We start from the raw sequence: 24,191 nt of genomic DNA, 5'->3' as shown, positions 1-24,191 counted from the left end.
ATTGTTTTCTGGTCCTCCAGATTGATGGTTCAAGCATGCATGGCGTCCTGCTCTTTAAAAAACGTAATGCACTGCTATTTCTAGCCAGTCACCACAGCCTTGCGGTCAGTCTTTGGTCGAAGATCCAAATTATTCTCTTGTTTGGGTCTGGGCGCCCAGGCAACCGTGATAGCCATAATTAACAATACTCTCATGCCACGATGGTCGTCAAGTGGTATCGTCAGCCTTACAAATTATGTACGGCAGCGAGGCGTCAGTGTGAAACACTGACGTTATGCCGTTGATGAGGGCAGTGATGATGCTGATGTTGATGGCCGGCGACGAGATGGATCACTGTGTTCTGTACTCCGAAGGCGTGCCGGTGGTTCGTGTATTATAATACTTCAACGGCCCGAATGATGGAGTTTACTCCATTTGGTATCGCATTTACCACGGTTTAAGACGCGAGCTTACGGACCGAAAGGTCCGTGTTTCGACCCCAACCTCAGCATTTCGACTGCTGTCTACGCTCGAGCAACCTGATAGTGTCCCAGCCCTCGTGCATCCCTCCGTTGGCATGGCAGCTAGGCATTGATAAGGTGCTACAGCTGAACGATTTTTTACTTTACGTCACTGGTGGAAGTGACTTTGTCCGCGCAAATCCCCAGGTGTTTGACCTGAATAAAACTATGGTAGAAGTAACTGCCTAGTCGCTGATGACATCAACGCAACTAGCGTGCACCGAGCTGCGCGCTCGCCCCTTAAATTGGATTTTCGTTCAGAACGTGATAGCACGTTATGGGGCTCACCAGAGTGCAGCCTAGTCAGAAAGTTAGCACGCTGGATCTTGCGCTGCCGCCAAACCTTGCAGTATAAACTCCTTAATCTATCTCCATTTCTCAGGCCATAGCGACCACCTCACTATGCAGTTCGAATGTCAGGGGTGCCCTCTATGGACATGACGTTTGGCATCACTGGAGCCGTACTTTAAACTCTTCCTCTGAAAGACCTAAGCACCCTTCCCGGGCAGAGCCTTGACGAGCATCATGATGCTCAGTGAGAATGGATCAGAGGATGACTTGCGTAACCGCATCCCTTCAATTCTCTCTTTCACTGCACGAACAATGAGCCTAAAGACGCTCCTTTTTACGTAAATATTGGGTAACGTGATGTGTACATCAGATATCCACCGTTAACTACATCAGGTTGTTGATTCAGGACTCGAGTCATGTAGCCCTCAGCTCGTTGAACGGAGTTTCAAGAACATTTTTGCTGACCTCACGCTGACTGGCTATAAGTTGCATCCGGAACTCTGTCTTCATGGGAATCGGCTCTACGATTGCCCCCTTGTATGTAGTGAGAACAAGATTAGAGTGCACGCTTTTATCGTGCAAACATGTTTTCCATTTCGCGTGGCTTTTGCTTCGGATTATCTTCCATCCACACTTACTCCAGCACCAAGTATTTTCTAGGTGCTTTTTCGACAAATAGCTCACTTGTTCAGGTGCGGACTTCCCGACCGGAAGGTCCGTGGTTCGAACCCAAGCTCTGCATCTCGACTGCTGTTGTCCAGCACTGGGCAACCTGGCAGTGCCTTAGTCCTCTTTTCTCCTTCGTGTGGCATGACAGCTAGACACCGAAAGAGTGGTACAACCGAACGATTACTTACCGTGATTACAAGCGCAGTTTCCTATCGGATTGACGTGCCTGTTGACTTCGATACCAGAGCTTCCTGGAAGTTGACTGGGAACATGCCACATATTTCAGAAGGCCTTGTTTTACGGTTGACTGTGAGCTGCCCGAGTTAATTAATTGGTGGGGTTGGAAAGTCAGCTTATGCACCAGCCTCTCTCAGAGGTCGACGTTTCGGCTACTGAAGGACAGTAGTCGACAAGAGGCAGGACAGGTTAAGCTCACCTTGGGTGTCTGAATATCCTTTTATGGCAAATCCAGATTCACTTTTTTAATTTTTTTCACATGTCCCGATGTACATAATATGGAAATGGATCAGGAGCTGTCCAAATAAGCCCGACCCATCAGTGACTGGAAAGATCTCCAATTTGAGTAGCGTGTCTTCATACCGTGTCGGTCATCGGCACGATCGATCACATCGATCACACACGTCCGAACTACCCATTTTCAACCCTGACACCTAATTTGTTGCGAAACAGCCTGAATTAATACTCATTCCAGTGTGGTTTTGTGGGTTGAGGATTTTGATTACATAGTGGCAATGGTATGTTTGTGTGGCTTATTAAACTTACTTTTCTGCCTCTTTCCACATGCAGTGAAGCATGGCCCATTTCAGGGACTGTGATAAATAAATCGACCGTCAAACCGAACTGCGATGTTTGGTCTTCATTTCATATTTACGATACTTTCGTGTCTAATTAAATTCTGTTTGGTGCATACACATCCATTATATGTTCGAATAGCTTACCAACAATGTTGTGGTTTTCATTCTTCGAATGAACACTCCTCTTATCACTCCAGCTGCTCAATATGTTCGCCTGTCACTACGACGGTTGTGAAACCGAGAGTGACACTCCAAGGTATGCAGTTTGTCGAAAACTACTTCAGTTCTCAAAGTGAACAAAGCGATGAGGATGACTTGTACGCTGCCCGTAGAAAAAAAGAAGCACTGAAGTTCGAGAACCTTATGGACGATGAATTGGATGGCATTCTTCAGCGTAGTTCGGAGACACGTGCTATCAAACAAAGACAGGTACACTTTGCATCCACAAACGATTCTACACAAGGTAACCTCGTTTTTGCTGTCTTATTTCTGTGTAGATGCCACTCTTCCTTCCGGCGAGCAGGACGATGAGTTGTATGACGAAGACGAAGATGAACTGAATGCTCAATGGGTCAGGGATAATTTGCCTGGTGGGAACAGTCGGAATTCGGATGCCGTATTAAACTGTCCAGGCTGTATGACACTATTGTCAGTAGATTCCCATAGGTTTGTGATTTTGTTAAGCGTCTCTTTATACATTCATTGTATTGATGAACTTGTTTCTCCTTGTGTGAGTTGCGAAGTTATCGATCTGTCTTTATATGTATGGAAAAACGACAGCTTTTCATTTTATTCTTTCAGAGACGGTCGCTTGAAAACTCACTACCAATCCACCAATCCAATCAATTGTGTGATAGACGAAACATGTACAGCACAGGCGAGTGAAACACATACAAGGCAAAGTAAAAGACGGAGGTCTTCGCACAAACAAGTGGGTGCTGCAACACTTGAACGAGAAACTGCAGACTTATCGCCTACTCTGTTTCCTGTCTCTTGTGAAATCTGCGGGGTTCTTGTAGGCACAAAAGACTCGAAAACAAATGTGGTGACTTTTGATAATGTACTTTCAAGCCACACTTGATTTGAATCATATCTTTGTATAGTTGTAAATATATTCTGATGCCCCCCTATTCGTCACTAATAATCTATATGCTTATTGAATTCCATATATTCCCTTGACATCCCAAGATTGCGGTTTCACGTCATCGCTTGTGCTGCATTCACTAAGGTTTTCCCTTCTATTCGATCCCACTTGCGTTTGGATTGAGGCGATTGCTAATCATATTGATTTCCATTGCTTTACTGCGTTGCTGAGTGTGTCATCCAAAAGCGGCGATCAATAGTCACACAAACTATCTCTGAACATATTCTACATTCTGTCTTCAGCGATGCTAAAAATGCATTTGGTTTTTGACTGGTATAGTATGATTACGACTTGGTGATTCGACAATGAGAATGCTGGCTAACGTGTATGGATGCATTTGTTGATTAGCGGAAACTAAGTAGAGTGAAGCAAGTTGAGTTTAGATCCACCTGAGATCAGCCATCATGTGGTACATGGAGTAATAAAAAACCTGTTTGTATTCTTGGTTTCCGTTATTCATGTAAGGTCCTTTGGGTCCTTGTGATTAACTATTTCCGGGTAGCTACAATCGCGAGTGCAAACGACTGCACCAAAGTTAAACCTATCAACAGGTGACGCCCACTAGGTGAATCAAATTGTCTCTCATATGTGATTTTGTGGATATTCACTTGAATGCTGGAAATCAGTCATGTAATACAAACTGACTAAAACTTTGGTATCTTTCAGATCCTCCAAGGGTGTCGTGAGAAGTCTAGAAAATCGTTTAACTGCGCTGGGCTAAATTTCCCTCGCAGATTTCCTCCCACTATCTGAGACGAGAAGTTACATCCACTCCTACTCACCTTACGCGCTTGACTAATTATATTTATATCTGCATATGCTCCGTGTATTTCTTTTACGCCTGCAAGACGTACCGGTAATTCCGATGTTTCTACTACAGGTACTAGGCACTGAGTTCCTTGGTTCTGTATAAATGCCTCTCTAGTCAGCCTCATGGTTTGCAACCATTTCGAACCCAACAGACTTCTCTTTTCCCCGACATCCACAGTTTTACGTTTCCTTATGCGCTTATGATGAATTAGGGATCCAATAAACGGCAACGGCTTTGTATCCAGACTGTTGCCCTCAATACACAACCCCCTCCCGATCTCTCCACTGAAAAGTTCTCTGATACATGGATTCATACATCACCTCCAATGCGTAGCTTTCCACGCCTATCTTCCCAGATCACCGGCCAACGAAACTGTGGCATTTATAACCAGTGTAAAAAATGTACTCGATTCATACAGCTGAAGGTGATGAATTGCCTTGCTATCTTCCTGTTGGCTTTATGTTTGTTGTCATCCAAACGGCTTGCCATCCAAAGATAGGGCAGTTCTGATGAAATACATTCACTTGCCAAATAATTTCATTTGAATGGATGAATCAACTTAATCCTATGTGAATAGGTCGTTTATGATATTCTTGAGTGTCGTACCAACTGAAACATGAAACGGACCTTGTGCAGTGCACTCAGTTGGAGAACTCTACGGACCACGCTAGGATTCATTTTAGTCTCCTATGAAACCAAATCGGTTTGCAAATGATTGCAATTTGCGAATTTCTTACAGTTTGGGTTCAGGTGAGACATGAGGTTGACGGAAACTCGGGACTGTGCTAGCAGGACGAGCAGTAAAAAGGGCGATACCGGTCATGAGCTGTCAAAGAGTTTTCAATTTTTTTGTCAAGAAAATAGGACATCTGTTTACTGATTTCATTCCCTAAAATGTTTTACGTACGTGGTGGGTGGCTGAGTTAAGATTGTTGGTTTCTTGCACCAAAACTATCGTTTTGCGTCGGCCGCTTTCAGGACATTACGAATGCTCCGGTAAAAAAGCCTTAAAAACTCAATAGCATGGGGTGTAGCTGAAGTGAATAGCAGGCAGATACGCTACGTCTCAAAAAAATCGAAACCTCGTACGTTAGTTCTAACCAATAAGTATATGCAAACGAAACTGCAGAAATATCTGGGTTCAACTGATGATCGTTCTCGGAAATCGATGATAACATAACCACTGGATAACACTGATCTGAGACTAACTGGATTGGCTTGAAGGGTGATCAGTACACACTCGGTAGTCCACCAACACAGTTTGCTCTCGAAATTCGGCACCCCTCGCATCCAATAAAGAATAAAAAGAGACTCCTGAATCTTTCCTCTACACGGTTCCCAACAGAAGTCCGTATCCATTGATTTCTGTGCTGGAGCAACCCTAGTGACTTTCGGCCGTTTTCCTAAGAGCAGGATGGGGTTCTTCATTTCGGCTATGTTGAATATTCCAGCTGATCTGTACGCTTACCTATCCTGACTCATTCTATCGCACCACATTGAATCAACGCTTGTTTGCCCTCATCATCTGAGCCATTAGGAACTAGTGTTCTCCATCTATCCAAACTTGAATAAATATCACCAAGGAAGACAACAATCACGAAGACTTGTTTCTTCTAACGACGAAATAACTAATGTTGGGAGTTCAGGAAATATTGAGTTGTTTTGCGGTGCTTCATTCCATTGAAGGTGCTGCCTCTCGAGGAACTTTCTCGAGTTCTTTTTTAGGAAGAAGTAGTGTTGAGTAACGAGGTATATCATGTAATAATAGTCCTACGACGCGGTGTCCCTTTGAGTAGTATATATCGTTTATGGTCCCGTATCCGGTCTGGCGGGCTAATTCAACGATAGGCTCACAGGGAATTCACAAATGTCAGGCATATTCTAGTACGAAAGGTCAAATACAACTGTCTAGTGTTCTCTTAGAGAGATTTTTTCTCCCTCCGAACTCGACTATCTCGTTAATAAGGATATGATAGTACCTGAACAAATAACTAATTCCATCCTGTTTTTTCCATTGTGGTTGGCCCCAAGAACTGTTGCTGAGGGACAGGTAATTTATTGGCACTACGTGGACTCACTAAGGAAACTCGAACTCAACCGAGGGCGACAGTTTAGTCCAATGCTTAACTGTCTTAAATGGCTCTTCGTAAGCCTTTTGCTTTGGTTTGCTAATTTGGTTCTAATTCATAAAACGCGCTGGTCTGCTGTCATCATGTGCATTATGCTCTTGTAGTTGTTCAGTCCAGTGATTTGCCCTCGATTGGGTTGGTCATTCATTCGTCCTGTAAGTGAAGCCAATCTTTACTAGAAAGCCAGTAAGAACTCTACAGCTGTTTCATCCTTATCGAGAATTACCAGGAGTGCACATCTTGTGAACCTGTAGGTTGTCCCGAACCCGCGACCCCCAGAATAGCGTTTCGGACAACCGTTCAGCCACTAGCGGCTTAGCAGCGTGATTAGCTCGCAGTTAGGGTATGGCGCCATTCATCCATTAATTATGAAATTCGCATGATGTGATCACCTTCTGACTGGCTCCTACAATGACAACTCATGGAAGTTTTACTCGTGTGGATTTCTCTTCCTTTCTAGTTTAATCCTTGGGACCGATCGTGGAGATAGTTCGTGTCATTAACAAAGCTTAGGCTCAAGTCACTTACAAGCATTAAAAACCTCATCGAGTTTTTATTTTCGATTGATCTACTCTGTACCAGCGTGACCCCTGTTAACTCAGGTGCTTGACGTGGTTAGAAAACGTTATCAATAACTACGTCAGTGAAGACTGTCTTTCGATACAGTTCGAGGCCACCAAACATCCAGGTTCTTGACTAATATTGTCTTCAAGTAAAATTGTCTGCTCTTGTAGGCTACTGAAGGCGAGAATTTCGGGATTGAACGGGTCAAAGCGCCGTTTCTTGCAGATTGAGAGTTTTTGCTAGGGGTAGACCGTCTGCATCTTGGACAACATACTCTGAAACGCCTGTCGGCGCAAACAACGTCTGATGTTCCTCCTACCGGAATTCCACCGGCGTCTATTTTCTGTTTGATATTCATCTAAATGTTGTTGGATATTTGCAGTTTGATTTACTGCACATGTATGACCCCAAGATTGAACGTGGAGTTTTTGCACCGGAATCCGAAAGTTGTTAGTTTGGATGCTGGCTGTTACGAATATAACCTATCCAGGTATCTGAAACAGGCTCCGGATGTGTGGATGTGGTATCCCTGTTCTCCACAGTATCTCCGTAAATGAACGCAAATCAACCTGAATGTGTGTAGCATAAATGCAGTTAGAGTTTTTGAGTAGATCACTTCGTTTGCCTCTTTAAGTTGAAACCAACTGATACCGTTGAGACGAGGAGTTGAAGTGAAGACAGTTGTTGAGATAGCCCCAATTTCTATTGCTGGATTTTCGTCCTAGTGACATTGCATTTGGGCATAAAGATTTGCAGTAAGGGTGTGTAGACTTAAGCATAACACATCATGATTAGGTGCGACCAGCTTTGAAGACTTGCCAGTCCAGCTTCACAGTTATTTCATATCAGTATTAAAGATTTCGTACGATAACCTTAGGATGCTGCACAACAACAGAGGAAAGAGGTTGGAGAGCCCAACTTGCTGGATACATCTTATCCACGGGAGTCAGATTCACTTGGAAACTCATCGGTGGAAGAGCACACACGTTTGTTCGTTCATGACCCTTATGTGTTTGTTGTAGCAACACAAGTGCTCAGACAGGAGATATATTTTCAAATACCTGGACCTCACTTTTATGGTCTGTCGATTTACATATAATCATGACATGTCACAAAGTGTCGATGTTTCGTGGGCTTGGATTCCTTCGGTTCTCAGTTTCTCCAGTATGGGCTTGTATATTTCTGGTTTTAACGGTAGCACAATCCCCTTTTCAGTTATTTCACCTGCAACGAAAATGTACGGTGAATCAAGCGGTTTCAATTGCTGAGGATGCATGCGTTGCGGCCGAAGTCTGTACAGAATGCAAATCGGCGGTATATTCCCGCTATCAACTAATGCCAAATCGTATGCCACTCCAATCTTGCACTAGTGTTGTTTCCTCGAATGTTGAGGAGACGTTTGCAAGACAACTGGGAAGCTAGGTGGTCAGATGAACAGCCTACCAACGGACAACCAATAAAAGCTCCAGTATTTCGACACACCACCTAGGTCCACCGTTTTGGCTGCGTGCTGCAGTCACAAGTGCGCATATGTGGGAACCGCGTTCAGTGGCGTCATCCTTTTCATGAACCACGGGTCAAACGAATAAGGGTTAGTAATGGCGGACTGTGCCACTCCACACACAGTCACCAAAAATACACCTAGGACTTCCACTGCTTGTGTGTATATAAAGTTGGGATGAACGTTCCTGAGGGAATGGCAGCAGGTATCTGGCTGTTTACTTCACCCGACTACATCACTGAAGGCTTTCTATAGCCCCAAGACATCAAGAAGTCTATACTTTCTAAATTAAAGGCCCTTGAACATGCCACAATGCGTTCATCATGCCTTCCAACTTGGCCCGCATTCCCTCGTCCTGCCGCTGAATTCACTTCGCCATTTGAAGGCATGTCGAGGCTGGATACAAAAGCGATACGGTGATAAGTCAACTAGAGTCAGTTACGTTATGATTTGTGAACGTCGTGATACTCCGTCCTGGATGCAGATGTCCTAGCTGCTGCTGAAACGAGCTGACAGTGACTTAATGCACCTGTCAGGTGTTTATCATAAATGCTAAATCGATGGTTACACGCATTTAGGTGAACAAGTGCTCAGGAAGACGGGAATCTCATGAGTATACACAAGTGAACGAAAAATGGTAACCATAATGGCCTCAACGATATTACTTTTTCTGAGGTTCCGATGCAACAATAGAAATTCTGCAATATTTCTGCGCGGGTTAGAGAATATGCAAGCCTTTCACGACTTACCATCTAAAATCATCTTCGCTGCTATCGCCACAGGAAGTCCAACTGTGCGAGACATAGCTAAACCGGCTTTCCCTTGGCCTGCCTTACCATAGACTACCAGACTCACTTTGCGCTGCTCCCTTTGCTTTCTGTCCGGCCAATCAATAATTAGCTCATGGGCCATGATAATGAGATCCCGTTCGTTTGGACCTGTGCAAAGGGAAACATCCACCTTATTTTATTACAGTACTTTACAAGTGTTTGCAATGGGATATAGATATTCTGAACATTGTTAGCCAAATCTCGGTCACGTTGTTAGTGGTTGTGTGGAACCTGTCAACCATAACAAAAAATGATAAGACTGAGCTTCCATAGAACTATGTTTGCACACCGAAAATACGTCGAAAGAGAACATGAGGCGCATGGATTTAACTGACCAAAGACTGCCCGACAGAGTCAGTTTCACCGTAACTCCCAAGTCCACAGGGACCGCACAACAAGCGCTGGGCTTTCTTCGTAGCTCAAGTGAGGATGGTTGTGTCGTTGCAGGATTCGTTGCTACTTGAGGCCTACCTTCTTGCTAAAGACGGTGAACACATCGAATGGTATAGTGTCATTTCAAAGATCGAAACGCAGTAAACATCTGCGCACCCCATTGTTAGCCTCATTCATCTTTCCTTTGAAGGAATGAAATTATCATTTGAACAAACGGTGGACGAAGTTTATGGAAACACAGATACACGTCTGTAAACTCCATAGTGAAAATATCTATGAAGGCGGTGAATGCTGTCGAAAAACTTAGTTTGGGAACAAAGCTATAACAGACTATAGATAATTGACGGGTGTTCATTAGACTGAAAACAGTCAATATGCGGCATCCACTGTGTCTAGTCCGTTGGGTGTCACCTGACCGATACTTGTGAACTCGCGATTAGTAATCTTTATACCACAGCCCTGGACTGTCCGAATTTCGGTTCGCATGTGGTACACTTGAACTTTTTCAAAAGTGCCTAAGTGACGGTTAGGTTGGGCGGAAAATGAGAGCACAAAATATCCAAGTTCATTGTAGTGACCAAAATAAGCACAATCTGATTTTATGTCCTAAATTACACAGCTTGACATTCCATTCCGCAATGCGTTCGATGACACTGTATTTGGGATTTTCAGCTTAGTTTATTTTCTCATGAGCCGCGGCTAGCCAAACTCGCATTCTAAACCTAATATGCTATCCTTTTTTGGTAGGCTGCCGCAAGTTTAATACTTAAGGAAACACTGTGTTTAACACCAGTCAATCTTTGGAGAGTTATTTTGAACCTGACGGGGGAATGCAGGATGTCTTGACTAGAACTTCATACAGTTCGCTTTGTATCTTGAGTATTTGTGTCAGCTGATGTTTGCATCAACATCAATATGGTTTTTAAGGTATACATTTTTTTGCAATCGACTCTGGTATTGTACCCAAATGAATCGAGTGTGTATACTGTCCGTCCAAATAAGAATAACATAATCGTTACCCACTAAAATGGACTAATATCATTGGACATTCGTATGTACAACCCAACGGTAAGTTACTGTTCTCAAAAGTGTAGTGCTCTGTCGAGCAGTAGAAATTCAGTGGCACCACTTTGGATTTTTCTCCAACTTACAGAAGACAACTTCAACTCTCTTTCGTGATTCAGTGGAACTCCTCACAAATAAGTAGTCGCGCGAAACTTGAAAGTGAAGCCTCACTCGTAATAGAGATTTCGCTCGGTGAGTGAAGGCAGTCTATGCTAAGATGTTCAGAGTCGCCGAACAACTGTTTCACCCCTATTAGGTATCATCAGTAGTGTGTGTCTCGTAAAATTCAAGGGCATTCAGATGAAGTGTACAAAGAGCAACATCCAATGAATGAAACTTCCATCTGAGAAGTCGTTGTGTCTAAGTGCAAGCTAATTACTGCTGACTAACTGCTAGTAGCCGAACGATTAAGTGTTCAAACTACTGGCCAGGAATCGCGAGTTCTGGACAATCGGGAGTTTTGTCAGATACATACTGCTGTTGATTCCTACCAAGGATGAAACAGCTGTACGGTGCTTACTGGCTTTTCAGCATAAGTCGGCCTTAATAACAGGACCGAATACCCATTATAGATTCCGAAAACCCACTTGCTTACATGCCACCTTCGGGTCCAACGGGAAGCAAGTGGCTCGTTGCTTACCATCAGTTTTGCCTCCTGTACACATTAAACAGCATGCTGCTGCAGTGGATGCAACCTCTGCTTTTAGGAGACTTTGCTGTTATCTCAGCTGAACTCCTTCAATCGCTCACCCACTTGGGGTGCATTTGGAACCTGGGTGGATTACCCAATTCCCTTTTACCGGTTGGCTGTCCACCAAGTTTGTGTGAGGTTCTTATTTGTGACAATTAAGTGATTCTGAATCGCACCCAACGGTTTTTCGGTTAAATTACGACCTAATCACGGCAATGGAGTGACACGCTGGTCACCAGCTATATCTGAACACCTAAATGGTTCATGAGTGCATTGGTTGGCAGAAACAATCATGCGTAATTTTACAGCTTTGACCCCTAAAAATTCAGAGGCAATCGATAAAGTTCTAAACCTAGCTGAACTCTGAGCATACCCACAAATTTGCCACAGATCCTCTAGTTCGGTGAACACAGAAATTCCCCTTCTTTAAACTTTCATTAGCACATACGTATTCATACGGATCTCCTATTGAACAACCAGCAACCCATGCACCAAATTTTGGTGCAAACGGTCTACATCTCCCTGCCCAACAATGCTGTATTCCTCCAACGCACCTACAAATCTGACACAAACACCTGTTTTTTTCTATTAGATTTTGGGTAGTGTTCATGATACATGATAGAAATAAACAGAATACACTGCACATGTCTGATTTGTTGCAGGCAGTAGCTTTTCACTCTTTTCGGTCCGGAGAAATCTGCTGCCACGGAATTTCAGGAGGCTGGACTCACAACTCACAGAAAATAAATGTGACTATACCATAACCCGTAGGCGAAGGGTATCATCTTGTGAGCCATATACCATCCGATTACCGATAGTGACCTTCGAAACTCAGCATTTAAGTAGAGTTCGGTCATTCTGGAAGCTCCATAACTCAGTTAAACGACTTGGATCCACGTGCACGTCAGTTCATTGAGCGTGAACCAAAGAATGAAACTATCTGACCTCCAAGTCTCCATGTTTGAGTGCAGTAAGTGTGTGTGTCAAGCGCGGCTGTACAGAGTCAGATTGATTCTCGGTCAATTGGATGAACGAGGTTTCTTCATTGAACGATATTTCACTTGCAGGCCTTATGAGCTTTCTCAAATGGGGGCGTGGGCGCATACTTGTTTGATATGACTATCAGGGCAAGTAAAATGTTGCCAGACCTTTCAGCTCAAAGCCTATGTAGGCCGTCCGACAGCAGTCCTGATAGTATCAGCCTGGTTACACGTAGTAGAATGCTCCTAGAAATTCTTCGCGTAGTTTTCAGGCGCTAGCCCCCTCCACTTACACGGTGTCAAGAGGTAAAGTTAATGGTTAAGTTTGAGGAAGATTGGTCGAAGTTGGGTGCATTTGTCGCCAACCTATGTCATCGGTGGACGATGGGTTACTTGTGCAAATGATCCTGGCATGGTGATGTGGGAAATCAAAGTGCATCATGAGAATTAAATCCCAGCAAATAATGGCATTCACATGTCACTCCCAGGAACAGTTGATGTTATGCTCGTTCCAAGATATAATTCGAGATTGCACGTAATGCGATCAGTCAGTACAACTCCTTTCCACACCTTTTTCTCTTTACGATATATCTTAAAGTTTCACAGAATGTCCCGGTACAAGTCTGAAGGTGCATTTACAGGAATCTTCGTGTCTCGATAGACGACCACGTATGACGTTTTGGGTTAATCAGACTGTTTCTTAACTTGTTAAACCTCTCTCATCAAACCACAAGTGCTGCGCACTTTTAAGGACTTCTTGATTTCCAAGAGCGACGTCTTCCTGACACTGTCAAGGCACTTACAGATTTACCCTGGCTAGTTTCCGGATTTTTCTCGATATCACTTATAAGATGCAAGGTCATATTACCAGCAGGAAGGTGTCCTTGTTAGATCAGATCCCCATTTTCGAGAACCTGATCAGCGGCATGCCGTTTTGTTGTTACGACTAGGCGTCAGAAGCCCGTGCAGTTGATTGCTGGTAAAGGTATATAACTATGATATGTATTAATAATACTTTTTTTCTCCACACAAAGATGTGTTAAAATACATGCATAAGGAAAGACCAGCGATAAAATATCGACGGTTCTGTTCTTCATCATTCGCTGTGACTGCACAGAATCTTAACTGGTCAAACTCAAAATCCTTCATCATTGTTAGCTTAACTACTACAATGTCCTTACTACTCTGTCATCGACTCTACGGTTGGACTTACATGATAATGTAAACTACAGTGACTCTGTCATGGGACAATCATACTTGTCGAGATGCTTATAGGAAGAAAATCAATATGGCTTACCGTATGATAAATACCTTGACAACTGCAAGGCCGTACTGGCCAGTGGAGTACAGGCCTGGGCCACTGTATCTTCCGATAAAAATCCGAGCCTACAAAGAAAGTGGTAGGCTACCTGAGTGCATCGTACGCTTAAACGCCTAGGAATCTGTGGGAAAATGTTTCTGTTTAGCAAATTCTAGACATAGGTTTTCGATTCCAATGAATGATGGCGGATTTGCTGAGATGCAGCATATTTAGGATAATATATGCATACATATGAATTTTCTCATTAGTCTGGTTGTGCATTGATCGAGGGGCCAGTTGACTTATAGTTTATGCTGTCGAACAGATGCAAGGAATAAGTAATAAGACGTCACATTTTACGATTATTTAGCTTCATCTCAAGAACAGCGGACGGTCTATAAAGTGTGTCTAATTGATACTACTTGGTGAAAATTTAAGCGATATTCAATAGAAAAACTTGATGTTACTAGACAGGTCGGCGCTTTGTTCAACTAGGTGAAAAACGTGCTGACTGACATCATATCAGTACTATTATTGACAGCATTATTCGTCCGCTTTCAGAACAGCTAATCAGTGTCGGTGAAAGAAATTACCCAACGTAGTTGTTTGAGCCTTGTAGACGGTATGGTGGGTTGTCGGTGTTCGGCTTTTCAGCTAGGATCTAGAAACTCCTCTCGCGAGGTGAGAGTCGCCACAACAGAAACCCAAACGCATAACATTTATTTCTACTGCCCTAAAACAGCGCTTGTCAGACTGGCACCATTGTCCTTCGTGACATTTAATGCTCACTTTCACTTAATGCATCCTCTCATTGGTAATGATTCTATTACTGATGACGAGTCCTTGCATTGCCATACGGATATACTTCAAACTGATTGATTATAGTGCCTGAAACTCACTCATTCAGGCAGTCGTATTTGGCTTGATTTCCTCCCAGCTTACTGAGTACGGCCCGACGTAGTTCATTCCCAGTTAGCTGACTGTGGAGTCCAAGTTTTTGACATATCAGTTCTCTCTGAAATAAAAGATGAATTTGACGTCATTACTTGCTAAGTCCGATAATAATACTGTTAGTGCCATTGGTCTTAATAACGCCATAAGTTTCAAGGCAAGTATAAAACTCGAATGGGCTAGGATGGGTGAGTGTTCTTGATAAACAGAACTTTTGCTCGTCAAAACCTTATTCTAGGTTAGTAGTTCAAAACTCAAACCATTTCTGTTGCCCTTCCAAAAGGCTTGAAAACATATGTCAATGGATATATTGTTGTGGCTTGATGTCATTATTAGTATCAACAACATCAGATTTACGCCATCTAGCAATTGACAAATCCGGTGAGTTTAGACAGAAATATGCTAAGTGAAACATTTTGGTCCGCGGGAGATTGTGCATTTGTTTGTAAAAGATGCCGGCGCTAGATTCTGTTTTATCTCACCCAGTTTTATGTCGCTATCTTTACTGGTTCTACACGGATACCACAGAAATGAAACCAAAGTAGTTGACTGGATTTGAAGAAAACGTGTTATTGTACCTGTTGACGGTGATGGCCTCACTGTAAATAGTGACAAAATTTCAAGAGCTACAAGCTTGAGGAAAGGCTAATGAGTGTCAAGTAATTGTCAACTGACGTTTTCTCTTTTTAACCAAGCCCTCAATAAGTTTCATTGGACTGACCTCATTTGGATAAGTTGGGCCACTCTTTGTGGTCTGAAAGCTCAAACACCACACTTGCAAATATTCTGGGCACGTTCAATCATGATGTAAAATTCCTGATATGGTCACAATGGTAATGGTGACGAAACGTTTGCAAATCAATTGCCAAGCTCGGCGAACAGACCAGTAGCCACCTGATCAATTACTAACCAATACACCCGAGCTACCAATATTCCAACACATGGTCACAATGGTTTAAGTCTTGATGGATCTTTTGGTTATCTATCCAACCAGTGCTGCTGAGTCCGACCAATCAAGACCTAACGGGTCAACAAACCCGAAAATAGTCTTCTGAGAAGATTATGATTAAAAATCCAAATATCCTTCAACATATCCTACTTTGAGCTGTACGGTGTTCGTGGAAGCAGGAAAATTCACACGTATATAGTCTCACCGGATCAGTGATTTCTCATCGTTGTTGGATTCTATTTTGGTGGTTGGTATACAGGTCACAAGATTCCTTCGAAAAAACCTAAAGCTCTATAGGTTAAGTCTTTAGAGAGTGTCCAACATATCTTGGGATAGTGCACTGTGAACGGGGTTTTTCTGCATGCTTAGATTGATAGATGTTTAGCACACAAAACAAAGTAGAATATGGGTAGCTTCATCCATATTTTCGGAACGATCGTCAGTCACATGAACATCACTCGTGGTTGCATTCTGGAATAATCCAATAACTCAGGCAGGTGTACCCTTCCCATAACACACTTCAGAAGAATAGACCGCTTGCGGCGTATCAGTGAGACGGTTCAATACCAGAGACCGAAAGGTCGCTATTTATAAGCACGTGAGGTAAAAACCTGTCAAACGCACTCAGTTATCATCGAAAAGTATACATAAGATGCCACAAATTTTTAATTATCCAATAAACAGATTGATCTGCTGACGCCAAAATGTAGCTTATGCAAACTACAAACTAACAAATTAGGATGATCCTACAATGGAAGCATGCTAAGATCGTGTCTGCTAACCACAATAACTGCGGAACGAGTGGAAGGTGCTGAATAAAACCACATTTATCACGAGCCACAGATTACATTCCTGTCCAAGAAGCACTGTTGAAGACTTGTGGAGTTGGGTACAAGGCTAGAAACACAAGGACCAAATAAATCTCTATTTTATGATATTATTCAACCGGGTGGGTAGCGCAAATGCTGTCTCATGACATAAACGTGGTCCTCTATCGCCAAAAAGTCGCAGAGTTTGACATGTGTTGTAACCCATCGCTGTCAGAAAAGTTGAGCTGAAAGCGTAAGAGCACGATTTAATTAGCCAACCAATGCGAATTTGAGTGTGACATCCACTCCTAAACAAGAACACACGATAATAAGTTTTATATCGTTTTTTTCGTTTGATAATCTGCATAAACAGAACTAGTTACTTCATTTAGGTCATTGTTCAGCCTAACTATAATGGTAATAAAACTAATTAAGTTTTGACCAAAAGTGCTTATTCCTTTTTGTAAAAATTGTAGCTATGGACCTGCTACATACCCAGGAGAGTTTTTGCGCCCCCGGTTTCAAATGGTCTTCCTGATGCGTCTGAAGCAGACCAAGATCAAGCATAAACAGAACAGCGTTGGCATAACCGGTATACCGAAGTGTACCCCGGATCACCGTTTCACATCCCGTGAGACCATAAAGTCCGATATATCTTGTAGAATCACGATTGGGATAGCCCTCCAGGTTGAATCCGGGGAATATGTCCATTGGAACAGCCATTTTCATCAAAGCTCCGTCCGCTGGGACTTCTTTAATCTGGAGCGAGAAGAATTTCGTTAAACGGTTATTGCACCCTGAGCAACCTAGCAAGTTTAAGATTATGCTGTTTATTCAACGATAGCATCTGATTACTACTCTCGAAGTCATTCTGGATTACCGGGAAGGAGAAACGTGCTCACTTTTTACAAATCGACAAGGTTGTCTGTGCCTTGGAAAAATAAAGGTTAACAGTTGAATGGCCTGCTATTATCAGTTCAGTTTTAGCCCACTTGCCTTGAAACCGACCACAAGATCAAAGTTGGGATGGATATGAAATATACTTTTGAACTTCCATTGTCGTTGCAGGAATCACGTTTGATCCTAAATCTTCACCACTACTAAAGTCATTGTTTACCATTTTGGACTTTGGGTTCAGAGCACCATGTACAGACACCGACAATCGCATAGTCAGACAAGCGTATTAAAACCAAATACTATAGACATGGGCAGTTTCCTCGTCCAGACTTACGTCATTTTTCCGGTGGACGTTCCTCGTACTTCATGTTTTCCCCACAGGGCGGGGTAACAAAAAGTTTGCATCCATCGAAAGGGGATCGACACTTCGAAATGCCGAGGTACATTAAATACAATTCCTTTTCCGCAATAATAGCGTCTCTTATGTTTGACAAAGCTACGGAAATCCTAGCAGCAGGAAGTTTTTTCATGTTTCAAGGTTTTGAAGGGAGCCATAAGCCATTACAGAGTAAAGATACGATGCATTATGGCTGCTACCGAATACTGCAGATTCTAAGACTACAGGAGGCCTTTTATTCTCCACTAGAGGGACAGTATTTGAAGTCAGTGTTGGGAAGCCACTGGAAGCCCAAACCGTAGGAATACGTTTGAAACCATCGAAATTATTCAGCCTACCACTTAGGTAAAATTCAGGGCAACCAGTGGATTCAGTGACATATGGGAAAACCATACTACCAATGCAGATGCTCTTCACAACATCGCTATCTCAAACAATCCATAAACTATTACGACAGTACTTGTGTACGGTTGGCCACTAGTCATGCGACGTTGTCTAGATTCAACCAGATGGAGTGTTATAAAGGCAGAATATGGTTAGTTCCTAATGGCATTCCATTAATCATCTCGTCCTTATCGAGACCCGTGAAGTGAACCTAGCGAGATTGGTCGCGCAGTACTATGGTCAACACTGCACTGTTCCCCACAGCTTCACGTAGCCGATATCCGTATGTGCACGTGTGGTGAAAATGTATCGAAATTAATTGTCCTTTTCAGCTCAGGTTACTGCTAAGATACAATGATTAGGATAAATGGGACTTTTCACGATCCCCAAGGTGGAGTTGATTTGTATCAGACCAAAAGACATTGAGTTCAGGGTCGATGCTAATAATGCCGGACGCTAATGTACGTTTCCATGCCTGCGTACGACTTTCTGGTATACTAAACATAAGGCTATTCGAAGTTCAAATTGTGTAGACAACGGGCAATCAAGTAAAACACATTTGTTAGTAGCATTGCATAATGCTTTTTAGGAAGACATCTTACTTTAGTGAACTCCTGATCTTCGAGACCGCATATTCCATGAGATCCTTTCTCGAAGTTTATGAGTTAGACAAGTCTGCTAGCGGCAGATGCAGAAGGTGAATGAATAGGAAGCCCGTATCACAATGGCAACCTTCCAGAAACTCAGATAAGTGACCCGTTGTGACTTATTTGTATTTGGCTTTCGAATATCGCTTACGCCAGTGCATTCGTCGTGGTTTTCGATTAGAGACTATGGGCCAAACCAGACACGTGATTTCTATATGGAATTGTACCTTCACACCAAGTCAGAAAAAAATTTCAGGGGACATGAACAAATTCCAAAGTTTGCCTTGGAACTTGGCTATATCCCAGTGCCCGAAGGACTAAACCACCTCTGACTTACTTGCCCATTCTCCAAATATTTGGCCCCGTTCATTATGGTGGACAAGGCTGCCTCAGGACTCCAACTGAATTTATATCGCAGAGGATTACTTGAGTTCTCTGGTGCTGGTAAACCACCAGTGTAGGAACGGTAGGATATGACCCGACCGCCCATAGCACGGACATTGTCGATACACTCTTTGGTTAGTAGGTGGTCGATACCCGGATCAAGCCCGATTTCCATGACTGCGGTGATACCGGATTGCTGAATGCTATAAGAAAGAAAGAATACAAGATAGTGATTTTGAATCATAAACCGCTTGCGCATCTCCGTGTTTCTGTCAATATGGATATGCAACAGACCAATGGTACTATTTAGAATAGAAGCAAGTCACCTTAATGGTCCGGTTAAGAGAAGGCCAGCATTGGTGTGCTCTGTGTATAGGGATCAGCTGACAAATCTAATGTCCGGTAAACGTTGAGAATCCAGATGCAGATACTCCTGCGTAAATCGAACCTCCTTGTCTTCAAGACGACTATGTCCACCAGATATGACTTTCAATTTACGAGCGTCTATCACCGTATACATGGTTAGTTGCACATTAAAAGATATCTTCTAGTATTGTGTAAGCAACCAATTACTTAGAAAATAAAATGCAAAGCGAATGGCTTTCCAGTTTCGAATTAAGCGTAGACTGTTCTCTCAGTATTCTGTCTCGAAATCTCTGGGACGGCTACAATACCAGCTTGTGACATTCCATGGATTTCTACTGAGGTGAGGGTTCTTCGGCCTGGAATATATCATATCCCCACAGGTGTTCGCGATGCTGCATCCTTAACTGCAGTTGAAATCTTCTGAAGAATATGTTGGAGCTATTAGGAGAACGGGACAACAATAAGTGGCGCCAGACTAGCGAATCTCATCATTCTCCTCGAATAAGCGCTATAATGTGATCAAAAGTACCCACAGCTTGATAGAAACTTTCGGATCATCCATGAAACCTGGGACCTAAAAAACTTATAACTCTTACCCATAACTGTCTGTATTGGTTATCCTGGTTAATCTTACCTCGCTTCTGACAACTTCATCCAAAAACTCGATCTTTCTACGAGTCATGTCGAGTCAAAAATAGCTCTGTGCACTTTGAGGGATGAATTTTCATTGAAAAAACTCGTGCCGGATCAATTTTGAATTCAGACTTAATCAATACCAAAAGTTCCTGTAGATGAATTATGTACAGGGGTTAATTGCAATAGGCTGATATGGCCTGTGTGTTTATCGCGCGTTAGTATTTTCCGTTAAGATTGTTGCATGCGAGTGCCAAAGAGTTTCCTGCTTATAAAACTGAGTAAGGCACTCATAAAGTTCCTGCCGCACTTATGGACTCGCTCATTTTTTGGAATGTGAGATAATACTAACTCAAAAGTAGCCATGCAAGATGATGGGGGAACAGTAAATATAATGGAGAAGAATGCATAAAATAATGAGTTGGCTTCAAGCCTGACAGTATAAATCTAAGACCACCGTACCCTTGTGAAAAAGCAACCTGAAACGAGTTCGTCTGTTATGGTGACTCTGAGTTATCTCACACTCGTGGGTTCTGAGAGACGAACATTCGCAGCTGTAAGCGCGGACAAATTTTCATCACGACCTCGTCTCCGCCAACCAATGTCAAAGGTAAAAGTACACCATGGTATTTTGGAAAGATCACCTCAAGGGAACGTTTTGAGAACAGTCTAGCGAGTTCGTTCGTTTAAGCGTGTAATTTAATGTGGGCTTCTATTGTGCGATAACCACAAGCAATCGCAGCCTCGCCAACATACCAATACAACTGTAGAAACTCACAGGCAGTTTGGGGCATACAAGGTATCAGTTTGGGATTTTTCGCTGACCAGACATGTAAACTGACCTCGGCTAACCACAATTTTTTTGAACCAAGTGATTTCAGGAAGGAAAGTCGCATAAGTATGGTAAAGTACAGAGAAGCTCCTGTGATTGGCCGTGTATAGGTTTGATATTTTTTGGTTGTTTGTCATGGTTGATATGAGATTTAGTGTCATCTTCCTTCAAACCCCAACCTCCAAGGCGGAATTCTTCAGTGGGGTTATCATGAGTTTCCTCTAACTCTCAAACTTGGCCGTCACTTGCCTACAGTTCAATCGTCTCAACTGAAACGAGCGTGCATGAACAAAGTACGGGAGAAGAATTCCTGTAGTGACATTCCAGGAAAATACTTTCCCCTCTGTTGTTTGATGTTTTGAGATGAGTTACGGTGTTGGTCTAGCAGTACACAGTAACCGATTTCGGAATTCAATATTGTTAACATAATGCTGTGCTGCATACTCAGTGGTTGCCAAATGTGGCAAACCTTTGGATATCCTGGTTTCGTAGAGGTCAAGTTTCTTGGCCACATAGTGACACTGTTTGCGTCTGTCGCATGAAGACGGGTGGTGTGTCACCACCAAACTCTGACGCAAGAGAACAAAATCCCACTGGGCTTTCTGACAGACATTTCTGCCAGCTTCGTAAAAAGATATTTGTTGTCCTAAAGATATATCAAACGTAATAATGTGCTATTGTTTGAAGAGCGGGAAAAACCAATATTTCACTATGAAACGAGGAGTTAATTAATAACAAAGAAATATCATTATTTTCATTAGAAAAAATTCAAATCACACAGATTACAATGAAAGATGTTTCCAGCTTCTCAAAACATCAGTTGTTTGAAGCCGGCATGGGTGATGAATATCATTATAAAAGAACGTCATTATCTGAAGTATGAATCGTTTTATCAGTAAGATAAGATTGAAAACTCGGGACCTGTCAGCCAGATAATTCAGTCACCTATTGGTCATGTCTCACCTTCGTTCCATTTCTTTTAAATTTGGGGTGCAATAGCTTGCCGTCAGAAGATTTCTTCTCTGCTTCACACATTCTGTAACCACGGTTGGATGGAATCGCCATGGAATAAGGCTGAGGACAAGATCACTCTTTTCGACCAGGTTGGCCAGGCTTTGGTTATCTTCCAAAACATTCATATTCCGGGCGAGAATATTGGGATATTGCCGTGCAAGTTCGGAAAGCTGGTCATATATGTTTGACACTGCGATGTGGAATCAGATATAGTATCGCGGCATAAAGATATTTGAGGTAATTTAACCAACGCTGTTTATGCTACTTTACTTTCGAAATTTGCAGTGCTATTCAGCAAAAATGGAAAGCTTGACTCTTGCACCTTATCCATAGAGGATATCCCCGTCAAAATTCGAAAGCATACTTTCTTTCCATTCCATTTGTATTAGCAGTTCACGTTTGTAAAGTGGACTACTTATTTGGTTGGGTAATTCAATACTGAAACCATTAATCGTTTAGACAAAGCAGTGTATTGCACTGCACGATAACGCCTAAAATTACGCTACTTGAAAACCACTCATTAGCTTATTCGGTTAGCCAAATACTTACTTATGCACAAACCCATCTCAGAGAAATCACGAAATCTTTCGAAGGAACTTTCTCGCATTCCGTGTTTCACTTAATATAACCAAGCCCAGATGGCTACAATGCAGTTCAGCAGGTCGGATATTGCTTTTGTCGACTAATCTCTGATGGCGAAACATTTCATGTCTTTTCATCACTTCCTCAGTAATGAGTAGTATTTATTCTTTGGTTCGAATATGTACGTTGGGCCACTGCAACACGAATATCAATATAGCCTTACCATTGCTTGATATTCCATCATTGGACTATGTACCTGCGTGTCGTACGCTTCGAGAATTCGAACATGTTCCTCTCGCTTATCCCTATCAATGACACTGACAACATTAAAATGGTCAAGGTTAGACTGAAAGTAGGGACCGTTGATTGCACAAAAGTCGAGATGGAGCGGAGTTTTCACACAAGTGAAGTCAGAAAAGGCGACGCGGTTTGAAAGTTCTTCTCACCAAACGAACCGGAACTAGTCACAATGACCTGGTTTCAAATAAGGCGTAGGCAAACATAGCTATATTGCCACCCTATACCCAAGTTGTAATAGACTGGAGTCGAAACAGACTTTCCTGTAAACACAAACGGTGTTTAAAACTCGGGATTAGAATGGGTTTCGCTGCGCACTGGAGCTGTTCATTTCCAGTTCACAGATTTTTACAAACAAGAGATGATCACCTTGGGCATGTAAATAAGTAAGAAAGCTAACATCAGAAAAGATAGTAAAATCTACATCTGGTTTTCAATAATTCTTTGAATGTTTGCTGTCAGTTTACTCCACTCTTGATAATCTCCAAAAACACCTGTTTAGATTCAAGGTTCTTCTTGAAATGAAGATATTATTAAAATATCCGAAAGTGTGTTAGAAAATCTACTTTTTACTGGTGACATTCATGTTCTAGCTCACTCGCTGCCGAAATAATTCAAATTGGGTAGATATTTCCTAACAGATAATAATCTGTCGAGCGACTGACGAATTAAACTCCTTCGTAACTTAAGCTGGTGTCAAAGGGGTACTCAGTTGGATCCTTGATGTGTCCCTCATCTGTGATATTGTTCAAGTGAATGTGCTGTACACTGACCGCTGGTACTAACTTTGAGATATCGCAGTATAGCTTCCCTATGGAATCCACTACTCTTTAGGTTGCTGAAAGCACTTCGCCAAACTTTCATGTATCCTGGTGCTAATAAGATAAGAGTAGTCTGCTTCAAACCTATCTTCTGCGTCGTTCACATGCAAGTTACCCCGTTTCTCAATTTTATTATTGAAGAGATACTTGGCGTGAAACTTGTGCTAACAATTCTGTTAGCATTTTAAACTGGCTTTTGGGTTTCGTCACCAGTGGTTCAGCAATGTATACTACTGATGAAGCATGCGAGTAGCCTATGGTTTGGTGTCCAAGCCCAGCCTGTGCATCTGATGGAAAGTGAAGGTTATTACGAAGATTATGGAACTGGTTTGAAGTGCTCGTTTTCTTTTGCTCACTAGTCAATGAACGTCCAGGAAAGTTCAACAGGACGCCTGGGAATCGTCACTCTCCAAAATTTTGTGCAGATGAGATGTTTTCTCATGCCTCTAATGGCTTGTACCTGATTAGTTCGTGTGTCCTGGTGAGCAACCTTACTAGTATGAAACCCGAAGCAAAGAGTTAAGTTTATTGAACTTGTGAGGCCT

The 24,191-nt window shown here is 42.5% G+C and overlaps 2 protein-coding genes across 2 annotated transcripts in view; one reads left to right on the top strand and one right to left on the bottom strand.

Moving 5' to 3' along the window:
• Positions 1 to 2,533: 2,533 nt before the first annotated feature.
• On the top strand, positions 2,534 to 4,196 carry T265_08834 (hypothetical protein; the record flags this gene model as incomplete). Its single annotated transcript, XM_009174746.1, has 4 exons — positions 2,534 to 2,738; positions 2,773 to 2,941; positions 3,077 to 3,206; positions 4,086 to 4,196. 4 exons carry the CDS (start codon positions 2,534 to 2,536, stop codon positions 4,170 to 4,172), a joined length of 591 nt encoding a protein of 196 aa, XP_009173010.1.
• A 3,760-nt stretch (positions 4,197 to 7,956) lies between these two features.
• Positions 7,957 to 24,191, bottom strand: part of T265_08833 (hypothetical protein) — a gene marked incomplete at both ends in the record, with an annotated part of 50,679 nt that continues 34,444 nt past the window's right edge. Inside the window, 7 exons of the mRNA XM_009174745.1 lie at positions 7,957 to 8,147; positions 9,174 to 9,362; positions 13,681 to 13,769; positions 14,583 to 14,698; positions 16,888 to 17,151; positions 19,055 to 19,304; positions 21,896 to 22,136. Coding sequence (XP_009173009.1) covers positions 8,023 to 8,147; positions 9,174 to 9,362; positions 13,681 to 13,769; positions 14,583 to 14,698; positions 16,888 to 17,151; positions 19,055 to 19,304; positions 21,896 to 22,136 — 1,274 coding nt within the window. The remainder of the gene's footprint in view (positions 8,148 to 9,173; positions 9,363 to 13,680; positions 13,770 to 14,582; positions 14,699 to 16,887; positions 17,152 to 19,054; positions 19,305 to 21,895; positions 22,137 to 24,191) is intronic.

The sequence above is a fragment of the Opisthorchis viverrini genome, assembly GCF_000715545.1.
Source record: "Opisthorchis viverrini unplaced genomic scaffold opera_v5_236, whole genome shotgun sequence".
In the NCBI taxonomy this organism is placed as follows: Eukaryota; Metazoa; Platyhelminthes; class Trematoda; order Opisthorchiida; family Opisthorchiidae; genus Opisthorchis; species Opisthorchis viverrini.
This window is presented reverse-complemented; position numbering and strand designations above follow the sequence as displayed.